Here is a 21,650-nt window from a genome sequence, read left to right as displayed (position 1 = left end):
TGGAGGCAAGGATTCCACTGCCAGCAGTTCACTTGGTCAGTTTTCTTAAGAAGCACTGGAAGGGGAACCGGGAATGAGGCAGCCAATAAAGAGTGAGTGCACAATACCCCAGTGGGAAACCGGAGCTCAGTCCTGTGTAAACTCTGGATAGAAGTGTAGAATGTATGCCTGCCCAGGTGTTCCCACCAACTGGGTAAGGGGGCTGAGATTCTCATCCACCAGCTCCTGACCATCACTGATTGAGAGCTGCTTGGGGAAGGGGGTTGCTCCATTAATTTCCCAGCACTTTTGGTCCTCTGTGCTTGTGGGCAGAGCAGGCTCCAGGGACCACAGAAAGTGCTCAGGTGAAGGGATGCAGGTGCAGGCATTTGGAAGACAACCACCCGGCACATACATGATCAAGATGGAGGGGATCTGGACAGGATGTTGCAGTGGCACGTAAGAGGTGTCTGATACATTCTCCCCCCTTTTTCTTTTCCTCTTGGATTGTCAGATTTTCAAATCCATCATTTTCTATTATGTTGAACCAATGACTCTAGTCTCAGCCCGTGGTCCCTCTTTGCATAACCAAACATATCAAGATGCTCAGCAGAACAAATGGGTCCTCCTTGGAAGGTAGTTGTGGGTTTAAACAGTCATTATTTTCTCTTGGGTATCCAAAAGGCAGCTATCTCTTCAGTTTTTCTAGCAAATTCTATTCTAGTTAGCTAGTTAAATCTATTGCACTTTTTCTGCACATTAAATCAGATGACACGGAAGCTCTAACTACCTCCTATAGACGTTCTTACCACAACTCCACAAGGGAGGCCTTATACCCATGTAGTGAATATACTGAGGTCTAAAATGACATGTACTATATTCTTGGTAACTTCTTCCAAAACCAAAGTTTTGGATGATTTCCACAGATTTTTGTGCCCCTTCCAACTGCTTAAGACAGTATGGAGAATGCTTTTGGATACTGAGTTATCAGGGACATTGGGTAGATTATGGGAAAATGGAACAGCCTATTAATTTAGTTGAGTCCTGCAAGAGTTGGGACATAAGATCCCCAGTCTTCATACATCCCAATCTCACAGATTACACTCAACGGTGGTAAACAATTTAGATCAGCTTGGGTATGACACAAAGCTTCCTCTTGGCCATTTCTACAACTTAACATTGAATGGAAGGAAATCACTTAAGCCCTAAAAACACGGTCTGGCAGGAGGTAAAATGTCTTGCTTGGCTTCCTGCCCCATCCCTCCCACACCCACAGCTGGGACCATTTGGCCCCCACTTCAGCTCCCAGGCCCAAGACCCTCCCTGTTCTTCATCTGTCTGAGTTCAGGGACAAGCTGCAAACTGAGAGCCCTTCTTGAATATGAACATATTCTGGCTCCCCAGGAGAAATAGGTGCAAAATCAACAACCTTAACATGAGTCTATTTCCAGTCATTTGTAGAGGAGAGGTGTGCTTTGGGGAACTTCATTTTTAGATTCCAGTGAACTGGGTATTATCAGTTACACAGAACCAACAAAATATGAAATGTGCACATAGGACTTCTCTGCAAGAGTAGTAAAGGAATCTGTTGCCTTATGCATATGTGTCTTGGACTAATAAATTGGATCACAATCAAGCCTTCACCCTTCAGGTTGTATATGTAACTGAGCAGGTCAGGTTTGTTTCATAATGGCACCTTCATTTTCATTTTTTTCAATGTACACACTTTATTTGTATATTAAACATGTAGAAATATGCTCTTCCCCATCTTTCTTTAAGCATGGTATTCTCCCTATATATCTTCTGTGTACCCATTTTTAATGGGAACATAAGCATTCAACCTATTCCATTTTTTCTTATATGCTAAGGCAGAGTGCAGCTGTAATAAGGGGCAACTGATTCTTAGCTTTGGTTTGGGGGACAATAGGCGGTGGTGGGAACTATGGCAAACTGGACAGTACTGCCTTAGCTGAAGGCAGCAGCCTCTATTCAGTGCCAATCAATTGTTGGCACAGAGAATGCAGGCCCTATGTCGCCAGGTTTTCCAAACTTTCAAAAAGAATCCAGAAGTCTCAATTTTAATGTGCAATTTTCTAATTATCAAATATTGCTAGCTAATTTAATCTAGAGGTTGACACCCAGGAGACTGGATAAAACATATCTATGGGCAAAGTTGAACGCTGGGCATGGTGGCTTATGCCTTTAATCCCAGCACTTTAGGAGGCTGAGGTGGGTGGATCAATTTGAGGTCAGGAGTTTGAGACCAGCCTGGCCAACATGGTGAAACCCTGTCTCTACTAAAAATACAAAAATTAGCTGAGCGTGGTGATGGACGCCTATAGTCCCAGCTACTCGGAAGGCTGGGGAGAAGAATCACTTGAACCCAGGAGACAGAGGTTGCGGTGAGCTGCCATTGCGCCATTGCACTCCATCCTAGGTGACAAAGCGACACTCGGTCTCAAACAAAAACAAAAACAAAAACAAAAAACAAAACAAAATTGAGCCCATGGCTGCCAGTTCACAATCTCTGGTTTTAAAAGTGTCAAACAGAACCCTAGATCTATTATGTAGCCATAACTGATGTGGTTTTTCTAAGCAGTATAGAAATAAGTTCTAAGAAAGTCAATTATATTCCTAGTTAATGTGGTACTTTACAAACAATAGAGAACTATAGAATTATGAAAGCAAATTCCCTATGTTTACTGAATCATAATAAAATAAGGTTAGGCCCATTACAGAGTGGCTGCAAGTGGGAGAGAATTTACATTCACGGGGAATGTGAACAGATTAGGAAAGAGGCCTCAAGTGGACAATTTTGTTGGGATGCACTTTGCCTTATGTGTTAGCTCCACATGGGGCCAACCTGGTTCTCGAGCTGCTTTGGCTACTGGAGACTCAGTCCCTTAAGAGGTTCATCTAGGGTCCTCCTTCCGTCTTGCCAGTTGTTCCCCTCCACAGGCTGCAGTACCAGTGAGAAGAATATCCACAACCTCTAATAACAGAAGCCAAAATCCAATGGACAGAGAGCACTGTGGTTTACCAGTAGGTGGTCCCAACAAGGGGCTCACAGCCACCATTCAGATCAAGGTAGTTGTGTCCATTATACAGGTGGAGAAATTTAAAAATCAGACCAAGGGCAAGATTTGCCCAACTTCACCCTGCAGCCAGGGCCAGCATTGGACTGGAACCCAGACTCCCAATCTCCAACCCTGCCATCCCTCCTCTGAGCCCTCACCACCCAGGCTGGCATGAACCCTTTCATGTCCGAGTGCTCTGTGTCTCCCTGTGATTTTGCTCTTGAGGGTAGAGAGTGAGTCTGATCCTCTTGCTTACCGGCAGGCAGCATGGCTGAGTGGTGAGGAGCATGGGTGTTGCATCTGCCATGCTTTAGCCTTGGAATGTTTTGAACCTCAGCTTTCTTGTCTGTGAAATGGGGATCATGACAGTACCACCTTCCATGGCTGTTGTGGGTATTAAACGAGATAACACAGCTGAAGCATTTAGCACAGGGCTTGGGACATAATCCACACCAAGTAAGCATTAGTTGCTATCTCCATTCCCATGCCATCTTCTCTGCAAGGCTAACTCACTTGGCAAGAGGTGACCCGTCCTCTAGAGAGTGGAACTGAATGAAACACAGGAACTGACCACAAAGCCACGGCCCACGGTGGCTACTTGATGTGTCAGGAAGAGAGGTAGGTTCCTAGCGTTTCTCTGGCTTCAGAGCTGTCCAGGTCTCTGCTAACTTCAGCGGTGCCTCTTCTCACCCGAAGATCTCACGCTATGTGCCGGGTGTTAATAATAAAAAGCGACCATTGAGATCGCTTTTACCTAGTGCCCTGCGATAAGCTCTGAACAAATGGGTTAGTCTGCCCTGCACCTCCTCACTCCCACTGAGGGCTTTTGGAGGCTAAGCCTGGTTCATGACCCCCACATCTCATCACAGGGCCTGGTGTGATGCCTCATCCAAGACTGTGCTCCTTCATTCATCCAGCGTTTATTGGCGTCTCCTACTACCTGAGCTGTTTTAGGCAGGGAACAAAGCAAAGATAAGCTCTCCTGGAGCTCACATTCTGATGAAGGGGGCAGGCAAGGTATAGACAAGGAGGAAAGCCCTGGAATCCAGTACATTAAAAACTTTTATTAGGGCTATCTCTGATGCATTTAGTTGTATGTATCACTTATGGCCCCAGGCACGTCCATTCCTGGGCATTCAAGTCGGTCCATGTGTCAGGCGTGCAGGGTGGGTCACAGCAGCTAGGAACTCAGTGCAGCTTGGGACTTTGGGACATTCGCTCCACCTCTCTGAGCCTCAGTCTCCTTGTCCATCATATAAGGAAATCACTGATTCCAGCCTCCCTGGGCTGTGGAGAGGATTCCCTCGGCGGCTGTGAAAGAGTGCTTTCTCTGAGGGTCAGTCCCAACAGGACAGACTTAAGGGCTGGAGGGAGCCGCATCCTGTTTGCCCCAACGAACGCGGGCGCGGGGCTTTCCTCGCAGGTTACATAAGGCAGTCACGGTTGGAGGCAACAGAGGGGAGCGCACGTCGCTCGAGGGGGAAAGGGGCGTGGGGAGGCGGCCAGGGAGGCCAGTATCCCCGGGGCGTGAGTGCGCCGCCGCTGCCCGAGGTGGGGCGCAGCGCGCGGGGGAGCGCAGGGCGCGGCGGAGTCGGGTTTCAGAGCGCGGGTGACTCAGGGCGCGGGCCGGGAGCCGGGATTCTGACCGCCGCCGCCGCCGCCGCCGCTGCCGAGCGCCGCCTTTGTTCCCTGCAGGAAGGGCGAGCGCGGCGGCCAGCGCTCAGCGCCCCTTCGTCCTCCGCTGAGCTCCAGCGCTGTACTCGACTCGCCGCGCGCCTTCCGGGGCTCCGCAGACCCGCGAGATGGCACCAAGGTAAGACCCGCTTCTCTGCTTCCTCGGGTCCCGGGCCCCTCCAATCCTCTTGCCCGCCTCACCTTTTCTCCCTCGGACACTTCTTGCAGGAGGAACAACGGGCAGTGCTGGTGTCTGCTGATGCTACTCTCGGTCTCCACGCCCCTCCCTGCAGTCACCCAGACCCGCGCTGCGACAGGTAAGCAACCCGGCCTGAGGGTGGCACCGGCTGCCCCCGCACCCGTGGGGGAAGCTGGTTTTGGCGGCGGACGCGGCTGCCATGCGCGCCTCATTCCTGGACATAAAAGGGAGTCCTCGCCACTCTGTGCGCACTGGCGGTCCCGCGGGCGCCTACCTCCTGGCAGTGCAGGGATTATAGCTGTGAATGGGATCGCTGGGCAACTTGGGCGGGTGGAGCGCTGTCTGAGCACCCGAGATGTCTGAGCTGGGCGCGGAGCCTCCAATCTTAGGCAGAGAGGGAGTTTGGAAACAGCGCCAGCGCCAACAGCCTCAGCGCACCCAGCGCCAGCGCTTAGGTTGTGCGCGCTGGTTGGCTTCTGGAAAGGGCAGGTCTGGTGCCTCTCCGCACACAGGTGCGAAGCATGAACACTAGCAGGGACATCTGGGGCTTTTGCTGCGCAAGAATAACGGAACTGAATTGCTCGGACGCTTAACCCAGCTCTGAGTTACTTAAGCGGTCACGCTATCATGGGCAGTGGCTCCACCGTTGATGGAAAGAGCTGTGGCCTGGGAGCCAGTGATCTGATCCCTTCCGTTCTCCGGACCTCAGTTTCTCCAGCAGAACTCAGGCGGTTGACTGAATAGTAAGATCTAAGTTAAAGCAGACCTAAGTTAAAATGGGCCTCAGTTAAGGTCAGACTGTCTGGGTTTGAACTGTGGCTGGCTGGGTGATCTTGGGCAATGGATTTCATCGCTCTGTGCCTCAGTTTCCCCATCTGAAAAAGGCGACTAATTAGACCATTTTACCTTCCTAGAAATGCTGTGAAGATTAGATAAACTAGAAATAATGTGCTTTCCATGATTCCGGTACATACTAGGCACAAAATAAGTGGTAGAAATTACTGCTTGATTCTTGCGGTAACTATGTGTTGGAAAGCAATGCAGGTATTTTTATTTTTATTTTAGATTCAGGAGGTGGTCATGTGTGGTTTTTTACAAAGGTATGTTGCATGGTGGTGAGATTTGGGCTTCTATTAATCCCATCACAATGCAGGTATTTCTATAACACTGAGGTTGAGACAAGCTTAGAAAGTGGCCAGTCCAAATCCAGGACTTGAATCCAGGTCTGCAGGCTCTTGCCCTTGCTCAGCTCTTTCTCTGTGCAGTTTTGCAGAAGAACCATGATTTCTGTAGCATCTGACCCCTTCCCCTTTGAATTTGGAGGATTAGTACACAGCCTCAATTTAATAAGGGAGAGAAAGTCTAGGAAACAACCTGTAGTCTGCCCAAAGAAACGGGATTGAGAAGGTGGCCTTGGTTAACTCTTTGTTTGCCTGAAGAAGCCCAAGACAGCCCATTGTCTCCTGGGCAACAACACCCAAATCCGATGATAGCTTTTCCTGCCAGAGCGTCCAGCCTGGCATTTATTGCAGATCAAAGGGCAGCTGGGGTATAGTTTTAGCTTCTCAGCCCCATGGCTCATGTCAGAAAGTTGCAATTTTGCATATGATATAGGGCCATGCCAACTCAGTGGCAGAGGCCAGCTTTGGGTTCCATGGTCTTTTGTGAACTTTGCTGCAACTTCCAGTTTCCCAAAAGGAAGAGGGATCTGGGGATAGGAACTTTGGTGTTTTTTTCTCCTCCTGTGTGTGTCTCTAGGATCCCTCAGTGTCAGGGCTGTTGTTTCTCACAAAGGAAGTCCTATTCCCATTTATAACATAAAAAGAGAGGCCAGCAAACCTTCAGGAGCTGAGAAAGGGTCTAGGGAGAGCCATTTGCAGCTGATGGGTTTTCAGTGCCCCTTTGGGGATATGAAACCATTCCTAAAAATGTGAACTGTCCTCCTGCAAACTGAATTTTTAAGGCAACTTAATATTGCTGATACTTATAAAACACTTCCTGTGTCCAGGTGGAGGTGTGAACATGTTCATATTTCATTCATGCAGTCCTTATAACCACTCCAGCAGGTGGGGACTGAGAACAGTTATTATCTCTGTTTTTCAAATGAAGAAGCAGAGGTCCAAAGTCACAAGACTTCTAAGTGGCTGGGGTGGGATTTGAACCAGACAGTCTGACTACAGAGTCCTTGCTCTTAACCATCCTAGTGTGCAGTTAGAGGAGCTTCACGGATGAAGAAGGCTTTAGGGGCTTCATGGTCTCCAATGAGCCCTACAATCTGAATGTCACAATGGTAACATGAGTCCATTGCATCTGCATGGCATTGTGCAGTCTTCAAAGCACCATGTCACCTTCACCAAGTTCCTGGAATCACCACACAGCAGTGCTGAGAAGTAAATGAGGCCGTATCTTACAGAGAGGATGTGACTTCCTCAAGGCCACATGACTGTAACTGGGTAGATCCATAATAGCCCTCCCACATCTGTGAACTTCAGGGCTGGTGCTGTTCCTTCCATAGGGCCACTGCTCAACTGGGTATAAAAAACAATTGCCAAGACTTGATAGTACTACGAACCAGCAGTGTTCTAAGTGCTCTGCCGTGAATGAACTCACTCAATCATCACAACAACCCCATGTCTTGTCCCCTTTTACAGATGAGGAAACTAAAGCACAGTCATTTGCCCAAGGGCATATAGCCTTCAGTAATATAAGCACAATTTGAGCCCAGAGGGTCTGACTCGAGAATCTGTACTCTTAACCACTATGCTGTATGCTTAAGTAGCGTGGCTTCTGAAAGCATGTTTGTAAGTGGGCTGTTATGAGCAGAAACGCATGTTCCCAACGATTTGGCAGTTTCTTAAAATGTTAAATAAATGCTTACCCTACAATCCAGCACTTCCCACTCCTAAGTATCTACTTAAGGGAAAGGAAAGCATATGTCCACCCAAAAACTCATATGTATATTCATAGCAGCATTATTGATAATGGCCAAAACTGGAAATAAACTGATCCTTTAGCTGGTGAATAGAAAAACAAAATGAGGTGTATCCATTTAATGGAATACTACTCAGCAATAAAAAGGAATGAAGTATTGATCAATGCTACAACAACATGGATACAACTTAATACCATTAAGCTAAGTGAAAGAAGCCAGACATTAAAAAGCAATACATTGTAAGAGTCCCTATATATGAGATTTCTGTAAAGGTAAAACTACAGAGACAGAAAACAGAAGCAGAGAATGACTGCAAATGGGGATGAGGAAACTTTTGAGGGAATGTTCTAAAACCGGATTGTGCTGGTAGTTGTGCAACTCTATAAATTTACTAAAATCATCTAACTATACATTTAAAATGGGTGTATTTTATGGAATGTAAGCTATGCCTCAATAAAGCTGCTTATTAAATAAAAGAATGCATTTTCCCAGAGCATCTAGGCACCAAATCTGGTGGGGCTTCACAGTGGGGTTCATAGCCAGCCTGGTACGGAGCTGGCACACAGCTCACAACTTAAAAGCTGCTGGCTTCTTAGGGCATTGATTCTCTCAGAAAATGGGTCCCGAGTTCCTCCTGCACCTCCAAGCCTCTGGATCGACTCTCCCTCCCATCCCTGAATGCCATTGTGGGCCCAGGACAGGGCTCCTTGGCTAGGGGTAGAACACAGGCATATGGTTTTTTGCAGATCATTGATCTGTTAAAAAGTGGGTCTTTGTAAACTTCCTGATAGCCCTCACGCCCTAAAACAGCGCAAGTTCAGGTATTGGAAAACCTGGGTTCCAATCACTGACTTCCTCCATGAAGTTAGATGAGTTGCTTTTCCCACTCTGAACCTCATTTTTCCCATCTATGAAGTAGAGAGGCAAGATTCACTCATCTCTGTAGTCCTCATTTAAAATGTTGGGAAACAAAACAAAATAATATTTTTCTAGTTTGAGGTTTGATTATTTCACATAGTTCAGTTCAACAAACCCATTCTGTGCTGGTCCTCATGCTGGCTGGGTACAGAAAGGATTTGGGTACACAGCTGCCCCAAGGGGGTCATAGTTCACAGGAAGAAAGAAAGGGCCACAGACAACTGTAATGCCATTTTTCCTGAGCTCTTCTCATCTACTATTCAGAATGTCCCATGTGCAGCCAACCCCATCCTCCTACACCATCCTGTTTAAAGAGACACTTGTCAGTGGGTGTCACCCACATGGCCTCTTGTGCCTCCAGTGGTCAGGGTTGAGCTAGAGGACAGCACCAATCCTTCCTTTTCCTGGTAAAATTTCAGTGTCATTAGAATACCCAATATTTTAGAAGATAAGGGGGCTATTGTCTAGGTAGAGATGGTGGTGTCACAAGTAATTTGCTCTTGCTAATAAAGTGTTGATGGTTGCAAATTATTTACTTGTCTTTAAAATGTTTTATTGTGAAATACAACATCCATTCAGAAAAGTGCATGCTAAAGTTACAGTATAGTACAATGATTTATCACAGAGCAAATATTTATGTAATCCAGATGAAGATATAGGATAATCCACAGAAGCTCTCCTGAACCCCTTTGCTGTGGTTTTATTTTCCATTCTTCCTGTCTGAGGTAACCATTACCTTGACATTAATAGTCATCACTTTCTTGCTTTTTAAAAATAGTTTTACTATCTAAGTGTGTATCCCGAAATTCTGAAGTTCTGTTTTACTTGATTTTGAACATTTTACAGGCAGAATCTATTCCTTGGTGTCTGATTCTTTCAATAAATAATAAGTTTTGAGGTTTATTCATGCTGCTGTATGTGGCTGTAGTTCATTGCCATTGCTGTGTAATATTCCATTGCATTAGCATAGCATATATTACTTATCCATTCTTCTCCAACATTTGGATTGTTTCCATTTGGGGCTAACGTAATAGTGTTGCTCTGAACATTCTTGTACATTTCTTTCGGTGCACATGTGCATGAATTTCTGTTGGTTCTATACTTAGAGGTGGAGTGCTGAATCAGAGTGTGCATATCCCCCAACTGAGTAGACAATGCCAGCATGTCTTCTAAATGGTTGTCCAGATCTACACAGCTACCAAGAAATGAGGACCTTCATTTCTTCACATCCTCACCAGCACTTGGTCTTGTCACTGAACTTAACTTCAACATTTCTAACGGGTGCATATTTGAATCTTACAGTAGCCTTAATTTCCATTTTCCTGATTATTAATTAAGTGAATGACCTTTTCATATGTTTATTGACCATTTAGATATCCAGACTTACTTTTTATTGAGGTGAAATTTACATTATATAACATTAACCATTTTAAAGTGTACAACTCAGTGTCATTTACTACCTTCACAATACTGTGCAATCAACGTCTCTATGAAGTTCCAAAACATTTTCATCACCCCAAAAGAAATCTCTATACGCATTAATCAATCGCTCCCCATTCCCCTCTTTTCCAAGCTTCTGGCAGTCACTAAACTACTTTCTGCCTCTATGGACTTGCCTATTCTGGATATTTCATGAAAATGGAATCACACAGTATATGATCTATTGCATCTGACTCCTTCCACTTAGTATAAAGTTTTCATGGTTCACTCATGTTGTGTCATGTGTCAGTACTTCATGCCTTTTTATGACTAATATTCCATTGTGTATATATATATATATATATACCACATTTTGTTTCTCTGTTCATTTGTTGATGGACATTTGGGCTATTTCTACCTTTTGGTTTTTGTGAATAGTGCTGCTCTGAACATTTGCATACAAGTATCCAGACGTTTGACAGCCTGTTTCTACTTCTTTATATCTAGGAGCAGAATTTCTGGTCACGTGATAATTCTGTGTTTCAAGTATGAGGAACCCCCAAACTATTTTCCACAGTGGCTGCACCATGTTTACATCCCCACCAGCAATGTATGAGGGCTTTAATTTTGCACATCGTCGCCAATGATTGTTTTCAGTTTTTAAAATTATAGCCATTTTAGTGGATATAAAATGGCATCTCCTTGTGGTTTTTATTTGCAATCTTTCTTTCTTTCTTTCTTTCTTTCTTTCTTTCTTTCTTTCTTTCTTTCTTTCTTTCTTTCTCTCTTTCGTTCTTTCGTTCGTTCTTTCTTTTTCTTTTTCCTTCCTTCCTTCCTTCCTTCCTTCCTTCCTTCCTTCCTTCCTTCCTTCCTTCCTTCCTTCCTTCCTTCCTTCCTTCCTCTCTCTCTCTCTTTCTTTCTTTCCTTCTTTCTTTCTTTCTTTCTTTTCTTTTTTTTTTTGATGGAGTCTCACTCTGTCATCCAGGCTGGAGTTGGTGGTGCATCTTGGCTGACTGCAACCTCCACCTCCCAGGTTCAAGCAATTCTCCTGTCTCAGCCTCCCAAGTAGCTGAGACTACAGGTGCGCCCGGCTTATTTTTGTATTTTTAGTAGAGACGGGAGTTTCACCATATTGGCCAGGCTGGTCTCGAACTCCTGACCTCATGATCCGCCTGCCTCGGCCTCCCAAAGTGCTGGGATTACAGGCGTGAGCCACTGTGCCTGGCCTATTTGCAATTTTCTAATGACAAATTACCTTGAGCATCTTTTCAAGTGCTTCTTGGCCACTATCTTCTCTGGAGAAATCCTGATATTAATGGGAAGCATATGAATTAGAGCAGCGCAGAACTTCCCTTTAACCACACCACTCTTGCTCCCTGGCAGTCTGACATGCTTTTCTGAGTGAGAGAGATGTGGGTAGGAGTCACACCTGAAGTTTTGCCTCATTGGCCTCCAGTCTCCATCTCCCAAAAGACAATTGTCCAGAGCTGGCCACTTTGTCCAGAACGGGACTTTAGCCATTTGTCATTATTATAAATAGTGCTGCTGGGACATCTTCAGACAAATGGCCTTTTTCTTTTGGATTATTTCCTTTGGCAATATTTCCCCTCAATGAACTCACCCATCAAAGAACAGAACTGGTTGGATAGTTCTTACTATGTATTTAGATGGATTTTTTCTTATTTAATCATGATGCTTCCTAGTTCAATTGCCCTCGCTGGGTTCTCATTGTACCTGGGTTGGAGTCATGCTCCTGGCCCCAGAGGACCCTGCCTTCCTCCACTAACACTAAGTCCCTATGGAGTTCAGCTCACATCAAATCACTGGCAGGCTTCTGAATGGGACATGCAACGTCCCACGTCTGTGCTTTTGCATAGGCTAGTGCCGTTTTAATTTTACTATTTTTTTTTGAGACAGGGTCTTCTCTGTTGCCTAGGCTGTAGTGCAGTGGTACAATCTTAGCTCATCGCAGCCTCAAAGTCCTGGGCTCAAGGGATCCTCCTTCCTCAGCCTCCTGAGTAGCTGGATTACATACCCTCATACCCAGCTAATTTAAAAATTTTTGTAGACATAGAGTTTTGCTGTGTTGCCCAGGCTGATCCAAAACTCCTGGCTTCAAGCAATTCACCCTTCTTGACCTCCCAAAGTGCTGGGATTACAGGGGTGAGCCACTCCACCTGGCTACCAGTACCATTTTAAAAATGCCTTTCCCCCACAGTACCTGGCGATCCCCAAATCATCCTTTTAAGATTCTGCTCTGGGAAGCTGTCTCTCCTCTCCCAGGCATCATGAGCATCTCTTGGTCTCAGGGCTCCTCAGACTGTACCGTGACCACACATTAGTTGCCTGCCTCCCCTGCTACATGGGAAGTTCTATGAGGCAGGGATGGGCCTGTCCAACTCTGAATCCTGGAACAGGGATCCCCGGCACAGGGACTGGCATGAAGTGGGTACTCAGCATACTTTTTCAAGGAATCAAAGAAGGAATGAAGGAGTTAGTCTAGTCTGTGGTCTAATGCATCAACTTACTATGTCCTCTGTGGTGCGTAAGTCATCCCAATTCTTCCATGGCTTTGTCAGCTGTAGGGTGACCTTGACTGAGTACTCAGGGAACATTATAGGGCTGTCGTTTTCTTCAATAGTGTAATAACTAGTTAGGCTGGAATTCACACTAATGTTACTTTGTTCTTTATCTTTCTTATTACATTAATTGGATAAAATTTATTTTCCAGCTTCTCTCTACTCATCTTATTCCTGACTTCTCAGTTTGTCAAAAGTTGTGCATTTATCTTTTTTCTTCTAGCTAAATAGTAAGTTGATTTTCCAGTTTTCTTTTAATATCTACAGCTTGATCACTTAAAAGGAACCATAGATTAGGATATAGTCTCTCTTTTTTTAGATAGGGTCTCACCATGTTGCCCAGGCTGGTCTTGAACTCCTGGGCTCAAGCAATTCTCCCAACTCAGCCTCCCAAAGTGTTGGGATTACAGGCATGAGCCACCACACCTGGCCAGATTACTGCATAATCTAAAGCCAGTTCTTTTCCAAAGTGGTCCCCAGGTTTCCCCAAAGTACTAATTAAAGTGTGAGCTATTGTACCATCATTGTACTGCCCATCATTGTTGTGTGATATCTTATTACACAATATTTTTTCTTTTAATGATATACTTTTTTTTCTGGTATCTCTGTACCACTGGTCACTTTCTTGTGTTAATGTGTGTATGTCATTTTAAATCCATACAATTTTGATGATTGTTACTTTGTGGTATGTTTTATAGTCTGGTAAGATAAGTTACCTGTGCCTGCCTCCTTCATTGAGCCATCAATTCTTTAATATAGGTTGGCTTATTCCATAATTTCTGCATAATATAATCAGATACTGGGAGTATAGCAGTGGTAGTGGGTAGGTGAGGGTTGTAAAAAGGAGGCAATCTTACAATAAGACTCAGTTTAAGGCATTAATGTCTGGTGTGGAGAATGGATAAGCAAATAAGACCTCAAAGTCAGAGCATCTGATTGTGAGTTATGACCTATTGCTGTCAACACAGAGCCCAGGGGAGCTGAGGTGGTATCAGAGGCGTTGGAAGGAGCCAGGTTTGCTGACTGATTACCTTCTTCTGCTCTATCCAAACTACAGAGAGGAAAAGTCTAGGGTTAGAGCAGATCCTGGGAGAAGGTCCAGCCCTCCTCCCAGTCAACATCTAATGGGAGAGACAGGTGGCCCGGTTCACGAAATGAGTGCAGCCCACTCTTTATCCCCATTATAACCAAACTCAACCCAACCTAACCCTATCCAACCCAACTCAACCTAATCCAATTCAACCCATCTAATCCAATACAACTAAATCAAACTCAACCCAATCCAACCCAACCCAACCTAATCCAATCCAACCCAATCCAACCCAACCCAACCAAATCCAATCCAATCCAGTTCATATTTGTTGCATGCCATGGATGATTTCAAGGACTGAACAGGACAAAAAACTGCTCTGAGGGCTCTGGTATCTCTCTCAAGTGACCAGGACCCTTGACCTTAGATGCCAGGACCCCCTTTCTGGGTTTGGAGAGCTCGGCTGGAGTCTGGCTTACAGGCAACAGCCTGGCCTTAGGCCTCTCTAGGATTTACTCCTCCCATCACTGAGGGACTCAAATGGGGTCCAACTTAAAACCCCCCTCCCATCTAGGCAGTCTTTTGTGACTAGCTTCCTCCCAAAGGGAATTTCTGTTGAAGTCTTCAAAACGGTCTGTCTGTTCTGTATTATGGCTACTCTTACAGATGTCTGTCTTCCTCCTATTATTTCTGGCTTCCTGCTGTCCCAGGCACTCTCTGGAGTGGGTGGCAGGATGGCTGAAGAGCCGCGTTAGACTCAGTGCCCCTCCTGGAGGGACTCATAGTCCAGTAATAGAGACAGTGTACAGAAGCTGGCTTGCATGTTAAGGAGCTTGTCCTGAGTTTCCTAACACAGTGCAAGCAAGCATCTGCACTACCAAAGTAGGGATGTCCATTTCCACCAGGAGATGGGAGAGGCAGAGGGATGTGAGAAGTGTTTGTAAGAGGTTCATTTCTTCAATAACATTAAAAAAATTGGTAATAAAAATAATACATAGTTATTATCAAAACTAGGGCCAAAAAGAGGGGTTTAAAAAGATCACATATTATTTGTGACTCAAAGATAAACCCTGCTAGCATTTGATGAACTATGTTTCAAGTTTATTTTCCACCCCTAAGTATGCACATAGATCATAATATGAACAGAACATTCCGTACATTGCATTTAGTTGATGGCTTTTTTCCCCCGTAACAATCATCTAGACACCTTCTCTGGAACATTAAATATTCTTCTCTAATATTTTTTGTGTTTGTAATAGTATTTCATTGTTTGGTTGTCCTGTAAACTTTTAGGCTGTTTCTCATTGCTCACTATTATGAACACTATTGTGACGATCATGGTCTCATAGCTTCGTATTTGACTACTTCTGCAATTATTTCCTAGCACAACACAATTTCCTAAAACAAATAGTTGGGTCTAGTGCATGCCCATTTTTAAGGCTTTTGTTGCATTGTTCAGAAAGGCAATAATAATTTATACTTCCTGCAACATCATATGAGAACGCCAAGTCCCCCCTGCCTTGTCTACTACTGCTGTTTCTAACCCAAAAGGAGCAAATGGCAACAGGTAAAGGAACAGTGCCAGCATCCTTCTCCAAATGGTGGCCTTACTCGAAAGAGCTTAGGGCCCCTCCCACACTCCCTCTCCACCCTTCTTCTTCATTCATCCATTTTGCACGTGTCTATGGAAGAGCTAGAAGAGGGTTTTTCAGGAAATTAGAATGTGAGAGCTCATGTCATAAGGACCTTGGTGGTCATCAGCCCTCCAGTACCTTGGAATCATTTTGAGGATTCCAAGGGGACCTGGTGCCCAGTCCTCCAGCTCTTCAGGGATTCTTCATACATCTGAGGTGAGATCCAGACACCAGCAGGTTTGAAAAATCTCCTGGTTGGAGTCTAAGGTGCAGCCAGGGCTGAGAACAACCAATGCAGTCCAACTGCTTCCTTTCAAAGGTGGTGATGCTGAGTCTAGAGAGGGACTTCTTGTCTTCTATATCTGTAAATTAGGGCAATTCCTACTCTAAGGATTAGTGAGCATCAGGCCTGTCACTGGTGATCAGTTCCATGCCTCCTTACTTCACTGCTCCCACATCACTGTGGGTTCCTTGAGGGCAGGAAGCCGTTTTTATTTATCCATGTTTCCCCAGCATCTGACATGGCACTAAACGGACACAATGAGCATTTGAATAAGTTAATGAATGAATCATTCAAAGCCTGGGACTGTGGAGATCTTAGTGAAAACCCAGCATTATGAACCCTTGACCAGCAAAGTCTATGTGCGCCTCCAGCCACACTGAAAGACCACCCTGCAGCCATCCACTGCAGGATGATGGTGCTGGAGCAGGGTGAGAGTAGGCATTGCCTATAGTATATATGTCAAGAATAGAATGTTTCATGAAAGAAAAGTTAAACTGTGCTTTTTTCGGCATAGGAAAGTTACAACCATTTTATCCCACAGAAAATGAGTAGAGATCCTAACTGATGACAAGCTGAACCCAAGTTCTTGCAAGTTCAACAGCATTACACACAGAACTTCTGAAATAGGCCCAGCCAGCTGTTTCTCCCCTCCAACTACCATCTTAGTGGCTGGCTAGTTCTAACTTGATTGTCTAGCTCAGAGAGGGAAAGTGAGTAGCTCATGGTCACAGTTCAAGTTGGCAGGAGAGCCAGGTCTAGAACCAGGTATCCTGACTCCCAGGCCAGTGCTCTGGTGCTTCACATGAACCTAAGAAAATACCAAGAGTATGGCTGGGGCACAGTGGCTCATGCCTGTAATCCCAGGACTTTGGGAGGCCAAGGCAGATGGATCACCCTGAGGTCAGGAGTTTGAGACCAGCCTGGCCAACGTGACAAAATCCCGCCTCTACTAAAAGTACAAAAATTAGCCGGGTGTGGTGGTACACGCCTGTGGTCCCAGCTACTTGGGAGGCTGAGGCAGGAGAATCTCGTGAGCCCAGGAGGCAGAGGTGGCAGTGAGCCAAAATCACACCACTACATTTCAGCCTGGGTGAGAGAACAAGGCTCCATCTCAAAAACAAAAACAAACAAAGAAACAAAAAGCAACAACAACCAAAAAACAGTATGATCTGTGCTAATAATTATATAGTGCTTTTCATGTGCCAGGTGCTGTTTTAAGTTTTAATATATAGGATATATATGTTATATATACATGCACATATATCCACGTACATATATATGTGTGTGTTTCATATAATATAAATTTTATATATACATTTATATATACACATATGTATGTGTATCTGTGTGTGTATTTAATATATGAAATTCTCACCACAGCCTTGCGAAATGAAGAAATTTAATTACAACTTGACATCAGCACACAGGTGTGTCTCCCAGCCTCCATCCTCTCCACCCTAGAACCCATCCTCCACGCTGCAGCCATAGTAATCTTCCAGCTTCTTGCTACTCAATCTTCTTGCTTCTAGCTTCTTGCTACTTGTGGTCCACGGACCAGCAGCATCAGCATGACCTGGGAACTTGGCAGAAATGCAGAATCTCTGGCTTCACCCCCAGAACTCATAAATCAGAATCATACCATCTAGGGGACAGATCACATTTTAACAAGATTCCCAGTGATTCACGTGCACTTTTAATATTTGAGCAATACTCTAAACCAGCTCTCATTGTGTTGCTCCCTATTTAGAACGCTGTGTCATCTTCCCACGATTACCGCCTGTGGTAGGCAGGGTCATGGCCTTCGGAAGGACCCACACCCTAACCCCCAGGACGTGTGACTCTATCAGGTTCTATGGCAAAGGGGAGTTAGGCTGCAGATGGAATTAAGGTTGATAATCAGCTGACCTGAAATGAGGGAGATTGTCCCAGATTACCTGGTTGGGCCCAATGTAATCACAAGGGTCCTCAAAAGTGGAAAAGGGAGGCAGAGGAAATCAGAGTGGTGTGATGTGAGAGGACTTGAGCATCCTTCTTTGCTGGCTTTGAAAACAGAGGAAGGGGCCACAAGCCAAGGAATGCAGACAGCCTCTGGAAGCTGCAAAAAGCAAGGAAACTGATTTTCCCTTAAAGCTTCCAGAAAGAAGCATGGTCTGCTGATACCTTAATTTTTTATCTCAGTAAGACCTGTGTTGGACTTCTCATCTCCAGAACTGTAAGATAAAAAAAACTTGTGTTGATGTAAGCCACTAAGTTTGTGGTAGTTTGTTATAGCAGCATTGGAAAATAAATACGGCCTTCTACCCCTTAGTGTGGCATTTGAGGCCCTCTGAAGTTCCACCAAGTGCTGTCTTGGCCTCATCTCCCAGAATACCCCTTCCCACACCCTGATCTCAAACCAACAGAGCCTCCAGAGTAGCTAGAATATGGGAAGGGACACTCTGGTTATTTCTCTCTCTCTCTCTCTCTCTCTCTCTCTCTTTCTCTCTCTCTCTCTGTGTGTGTGTGTGTGTGTGTGTGTGTGTGTGTGTGTGTGTGACAGGTTCTCACTCTGTTGCCCAGGCTGGGGTGCAGTGGCGCAATCACAGCTCACTGCAGCTTTGACCTCCCTGGGCTTAAATGGTCCTCCAGCTCAGCCTCTCGAGTAGCGGGGACTGCAGGTGTGCACCACCATACCTGGATAATTTTTCAACCTTCCCTTTTTTTTTTTTTTAAGAGATGGGGTCTCACTATGTTGCCCAGGCTGGTCTCAAACTCCTGGCTCAAGTGATCCACCTGCCTTGACCTCCCAAAGTGCTGGGATTACAGGCACCATCACACCTGGCTGGGGTTATTCTCTGTACCACCAGCACCTAGCCCTGTGCCTGGCCCGTGGCCAGTACTCAGGCAATGCCCTTTGAAGGAATAACCCAGTGGAACCCTATTATGTTCAGGTCACCACCAGCCACGGAGGAGCCCATGACATGCCTGAGGCAACTATGGCAACGGCGCGGGACACAGTGGAGACTCCCAGAGCCTCAGGATTAACAATCCTTTGCTCTTCTTCTGCTGTGGGCAAATCACTGTACCTCTCTGGGCCTCCTTTTCCCCATCTGAGAAATGAAGGGGTTGGAAAGGCAATTCTAAAAGCATCGTTAGCATGAACATTCTAGGATATCTGAGTTCAGTTTGGCCGCATTTTGTGGCAGTTGGGGACAGTGATTCGGCTCAGCTCTGCTCAGGCCTGTTCATCCCACTGCTGAGCACATCCTTCACTGTCATCCCATTCACAAAGTGGGATACAAAACTGCACAGCAACTGAATGTATTTGGTACAAAACAGAGACTACAGCTGCGCATTCCCCCTGTCTAGTTAAAATGCCAAATTACTCACTCTCCCACAGAAAGAAAAAAGGAGCGGGGGGGAAGAAACCATTTCTCACTGCAGAGTTTTTCCATGTGACATATTTTCTAATTTTATTTCAGGTCTAACTGTCTACAGTAGATGGTTCCATATCCCCTCCCCTTTTAGGATATGAGCTTTCATTAAGGAATGAAATGGCTTTATTTGTTTAATATTTGCAAGTGTGGGTTGATATCAAATTGCAACTGAATGTCTTCATTTTCTCTGCTGGGGGAAGTTCTCTAAGATGCCCCGCACTGGTTTAGTGGCTTGGATTCCTTGGTTCTAGGCCCGGTCACAGGAGCTTGGCCAAGTCCCTTCCATTCTCTGGATTCAGATACTCAATCCACAAAGTGAGGAAAAGGCTGGCTCATCACGGAGATAGGGTGGCTGGATTGGAAGCCGTGGCTGATGCGCCCCGTTTCTAAGAGTGGTTCCATTTGAGACTGTGTTGGAATAGTATGCATCTCAGTTTATGTCTGTGCGCAGCTCCTGTCATCTCTGCACTGTTGCTTTAGTTCATGGAATGGCTGAGAAATTTTTCATACCTGGAAAGAGTACTGTAGCTTTGTTTTAAAGAAATTAATTCTGGCCGGGCACAGTGGCTCACACCTGTAATCCCAGCACTTCGGGAAGCTGAGGTGGGAGGATCTCTTGAAGCCAGGAGTTTGAGACCAGCCTAGGCAACATAGTGAGTCTCTGTCTCTACAAAATAATAATAATAATAACATTAATAAAAATAAAACGATCTGGGTGTGGTGGCATGCACCTGCAGTCCCAGCTATTCAGGAGGCTGAGGCAGGAGGATAAATCAGTTGAGCCCAGGAGTCCAAGGCTGCAGTGAGCTGGGATTGTGCCAGCGCACTTCAGCCTGGGCAACAGAGCGAGACCTTGCCAAAAAAAAAAAAAAAAAAAAAAAATTAATTCTGCCCCTGCAATGTCTGGTTGCATGCAACCTCTCCTTCTATCTTCTTGCCCTACCTGGCTTCAGGCCTGTGTTACTTCTTTCTGATGGGTTGCTACAGCAGCTCCCTGGCCAGCAGGATCTCCCATCTCTCTGTCCTCTAGCACAGCTTCTCACTGTGAGTCAGAGTAATTTGTCTAAAACACAGGTCCCATCACTGTCACATCCCCTCTCAAAACCCTTCCATGCTTTCCGTGACGCACAATACATTCCATACTCCTTGGGTTGCAGTTCAAGGCCTCTTCTCCTCTCACGTCCTTCCCCATGCCGTGGCTCTACCACCCTGAACTGCTTGCTGGTCTCTGAATTGACCATCCATGTTCCCTTCTCCAAGCCTTTGCTTGGGCTGTTCCTCAGCCTACCCTATGGAAATCCTCCTTTGCATTTTCACCTTGATAGACTTGCTGCTCAAACTGTGGTCCCTGGACCAGCCACATGGGCATCATCCGGGAGCTCATTAGAAACAGAGTCCCACGGCCGGGCACGGTGGCTCACACTTGTAATCCCAGCACTTTGGGAGGCCAAGGCAGGGTGATTGCTTGAGGCCAGGAGTTTGAGATCAGCCTGGGCACCATAGTGAGACCCCATCTCTATAAAAAATGAAAAAATTAGCCTGATGTGGTGACATGTGCCTGTAGTCCCAGCTACTTGGAAGCCTGAGGTGGGAGGATCGCTTGAGCCCAGGAGGTTGAGGCTGCAGTGAGCTGAGGTCACACCTCTGAACCCCAGCCTGGGTGACAAAGGGAGACTCTGTCTCAAAAAGAAAAAAGAAAAAAAAGAAAAGAAATTCAGGATCCCAAATCCTGCCTCAGACCCACAGCACCAGATCGAGACCCACAGCACCAGATCTAGACCCACAACATCAGATCTGTACTTTAACCAGACCCCCAGGTGATGTGTGTGGTGCTCAAGTGTAAGCTGCAGTGCTGTGTAGTTTGGTGGGCAAATGCTGGAGCTGGGCAGTCAGACAGCTGGCCTGGTTCCAGGCTCTGCATGTATCAGTTGGTGACCTTGGACAATGTACTAATCCTTTTGAAACCTCAGTTTCCTCATCTGTAGAGCAAGGAAACTATAAATGAAATAATGTCCCAAGCTCTTAGCATAGTGCCTGGCACATGGAAAAGCCAGTGACCAGCAACAAGGTTCCATTGCAGTGCTAGCTGATGTTGTGCTTAAGCTGTCCTGCATCCTCTCTCAGCATTGCTTGTGTCGGGTTTATTCCATCAGGGGTGAGAACTTATTTGCAAGTCCATCTCGCTGAGGATGGGGAGGGCCAGGAGCATGTCATTCATGTTTGGAGTTTAGAATCATTGACCATCCAGTGGAGGGAGATAAACAATCGTAATCCGATGTGGGGAAAGTGAAACATAGCTAAACAAGGACTTTGCAAAGTGGGTGGGATCGAATTCATTCCAGAGTTTCTGCCCTTGGTAGAAATGGTCATTCTGCCTGTTGTAACCTGGGAGCTTTCTCATTCATCCATTTGTTCATCCCACTTTTAGGTAATATGTATTGACTGTCTTCTGAGTACAAGCAATGTATGATATCCTGGGCAGAAAATGAAAAGCAAGATAGGCTTGCTGC

General features: G+C 45.6%; 1 protein-coding gene across 1 annotated transcript in view; it reads left to right on the top strand.

The window, feature by feature from the left end:
• The first annotated feature begins 4,325 nt into the window (after window positions 1–4,325).
• The window catches only part of COL15A1 (collagen type XV alpha 1 chain), a 127,150-nt gene continuing 109,825 nt past the window's right edge, over window positions 4,326–21,650 (top strand). The window contains exons 1-3 of the mRNA XM_045373525.3: window positions 4,326–4,392; window positions 4,752–4,869; window positions 4,959–5,047. Of these exons, the coding sequence (XP_045229460.2) occupies window positions 4,859–4,869; window positions 4,959–5,047 (100 nt within the window). The 5' untranslated portion in view covers window positions 4,326–4,392; window positions 4,752–4,858. The remainder of the gene's footprint in view (window positions 4,393–4,751; window positions 4,870–4,958; window positions 5,048–21,650) is intronic.

This window comes from Macaca fascicularis, chromosome 15 (assembly GCF_037993035.2).
Source record: "Macaca fascicularis isolate 582-1 chromosome 15, T2T-MFA8v1.1".
Taxonomy (NCBI): Eukaryota; Metazoa; Chordata; class Mammalia; order Primates; family Cercopithecidae; genus Macaca; species Macaca fascicularis.
This window is presented reverse-complemented; position numbering and strand designations above follow the sequence as displayed.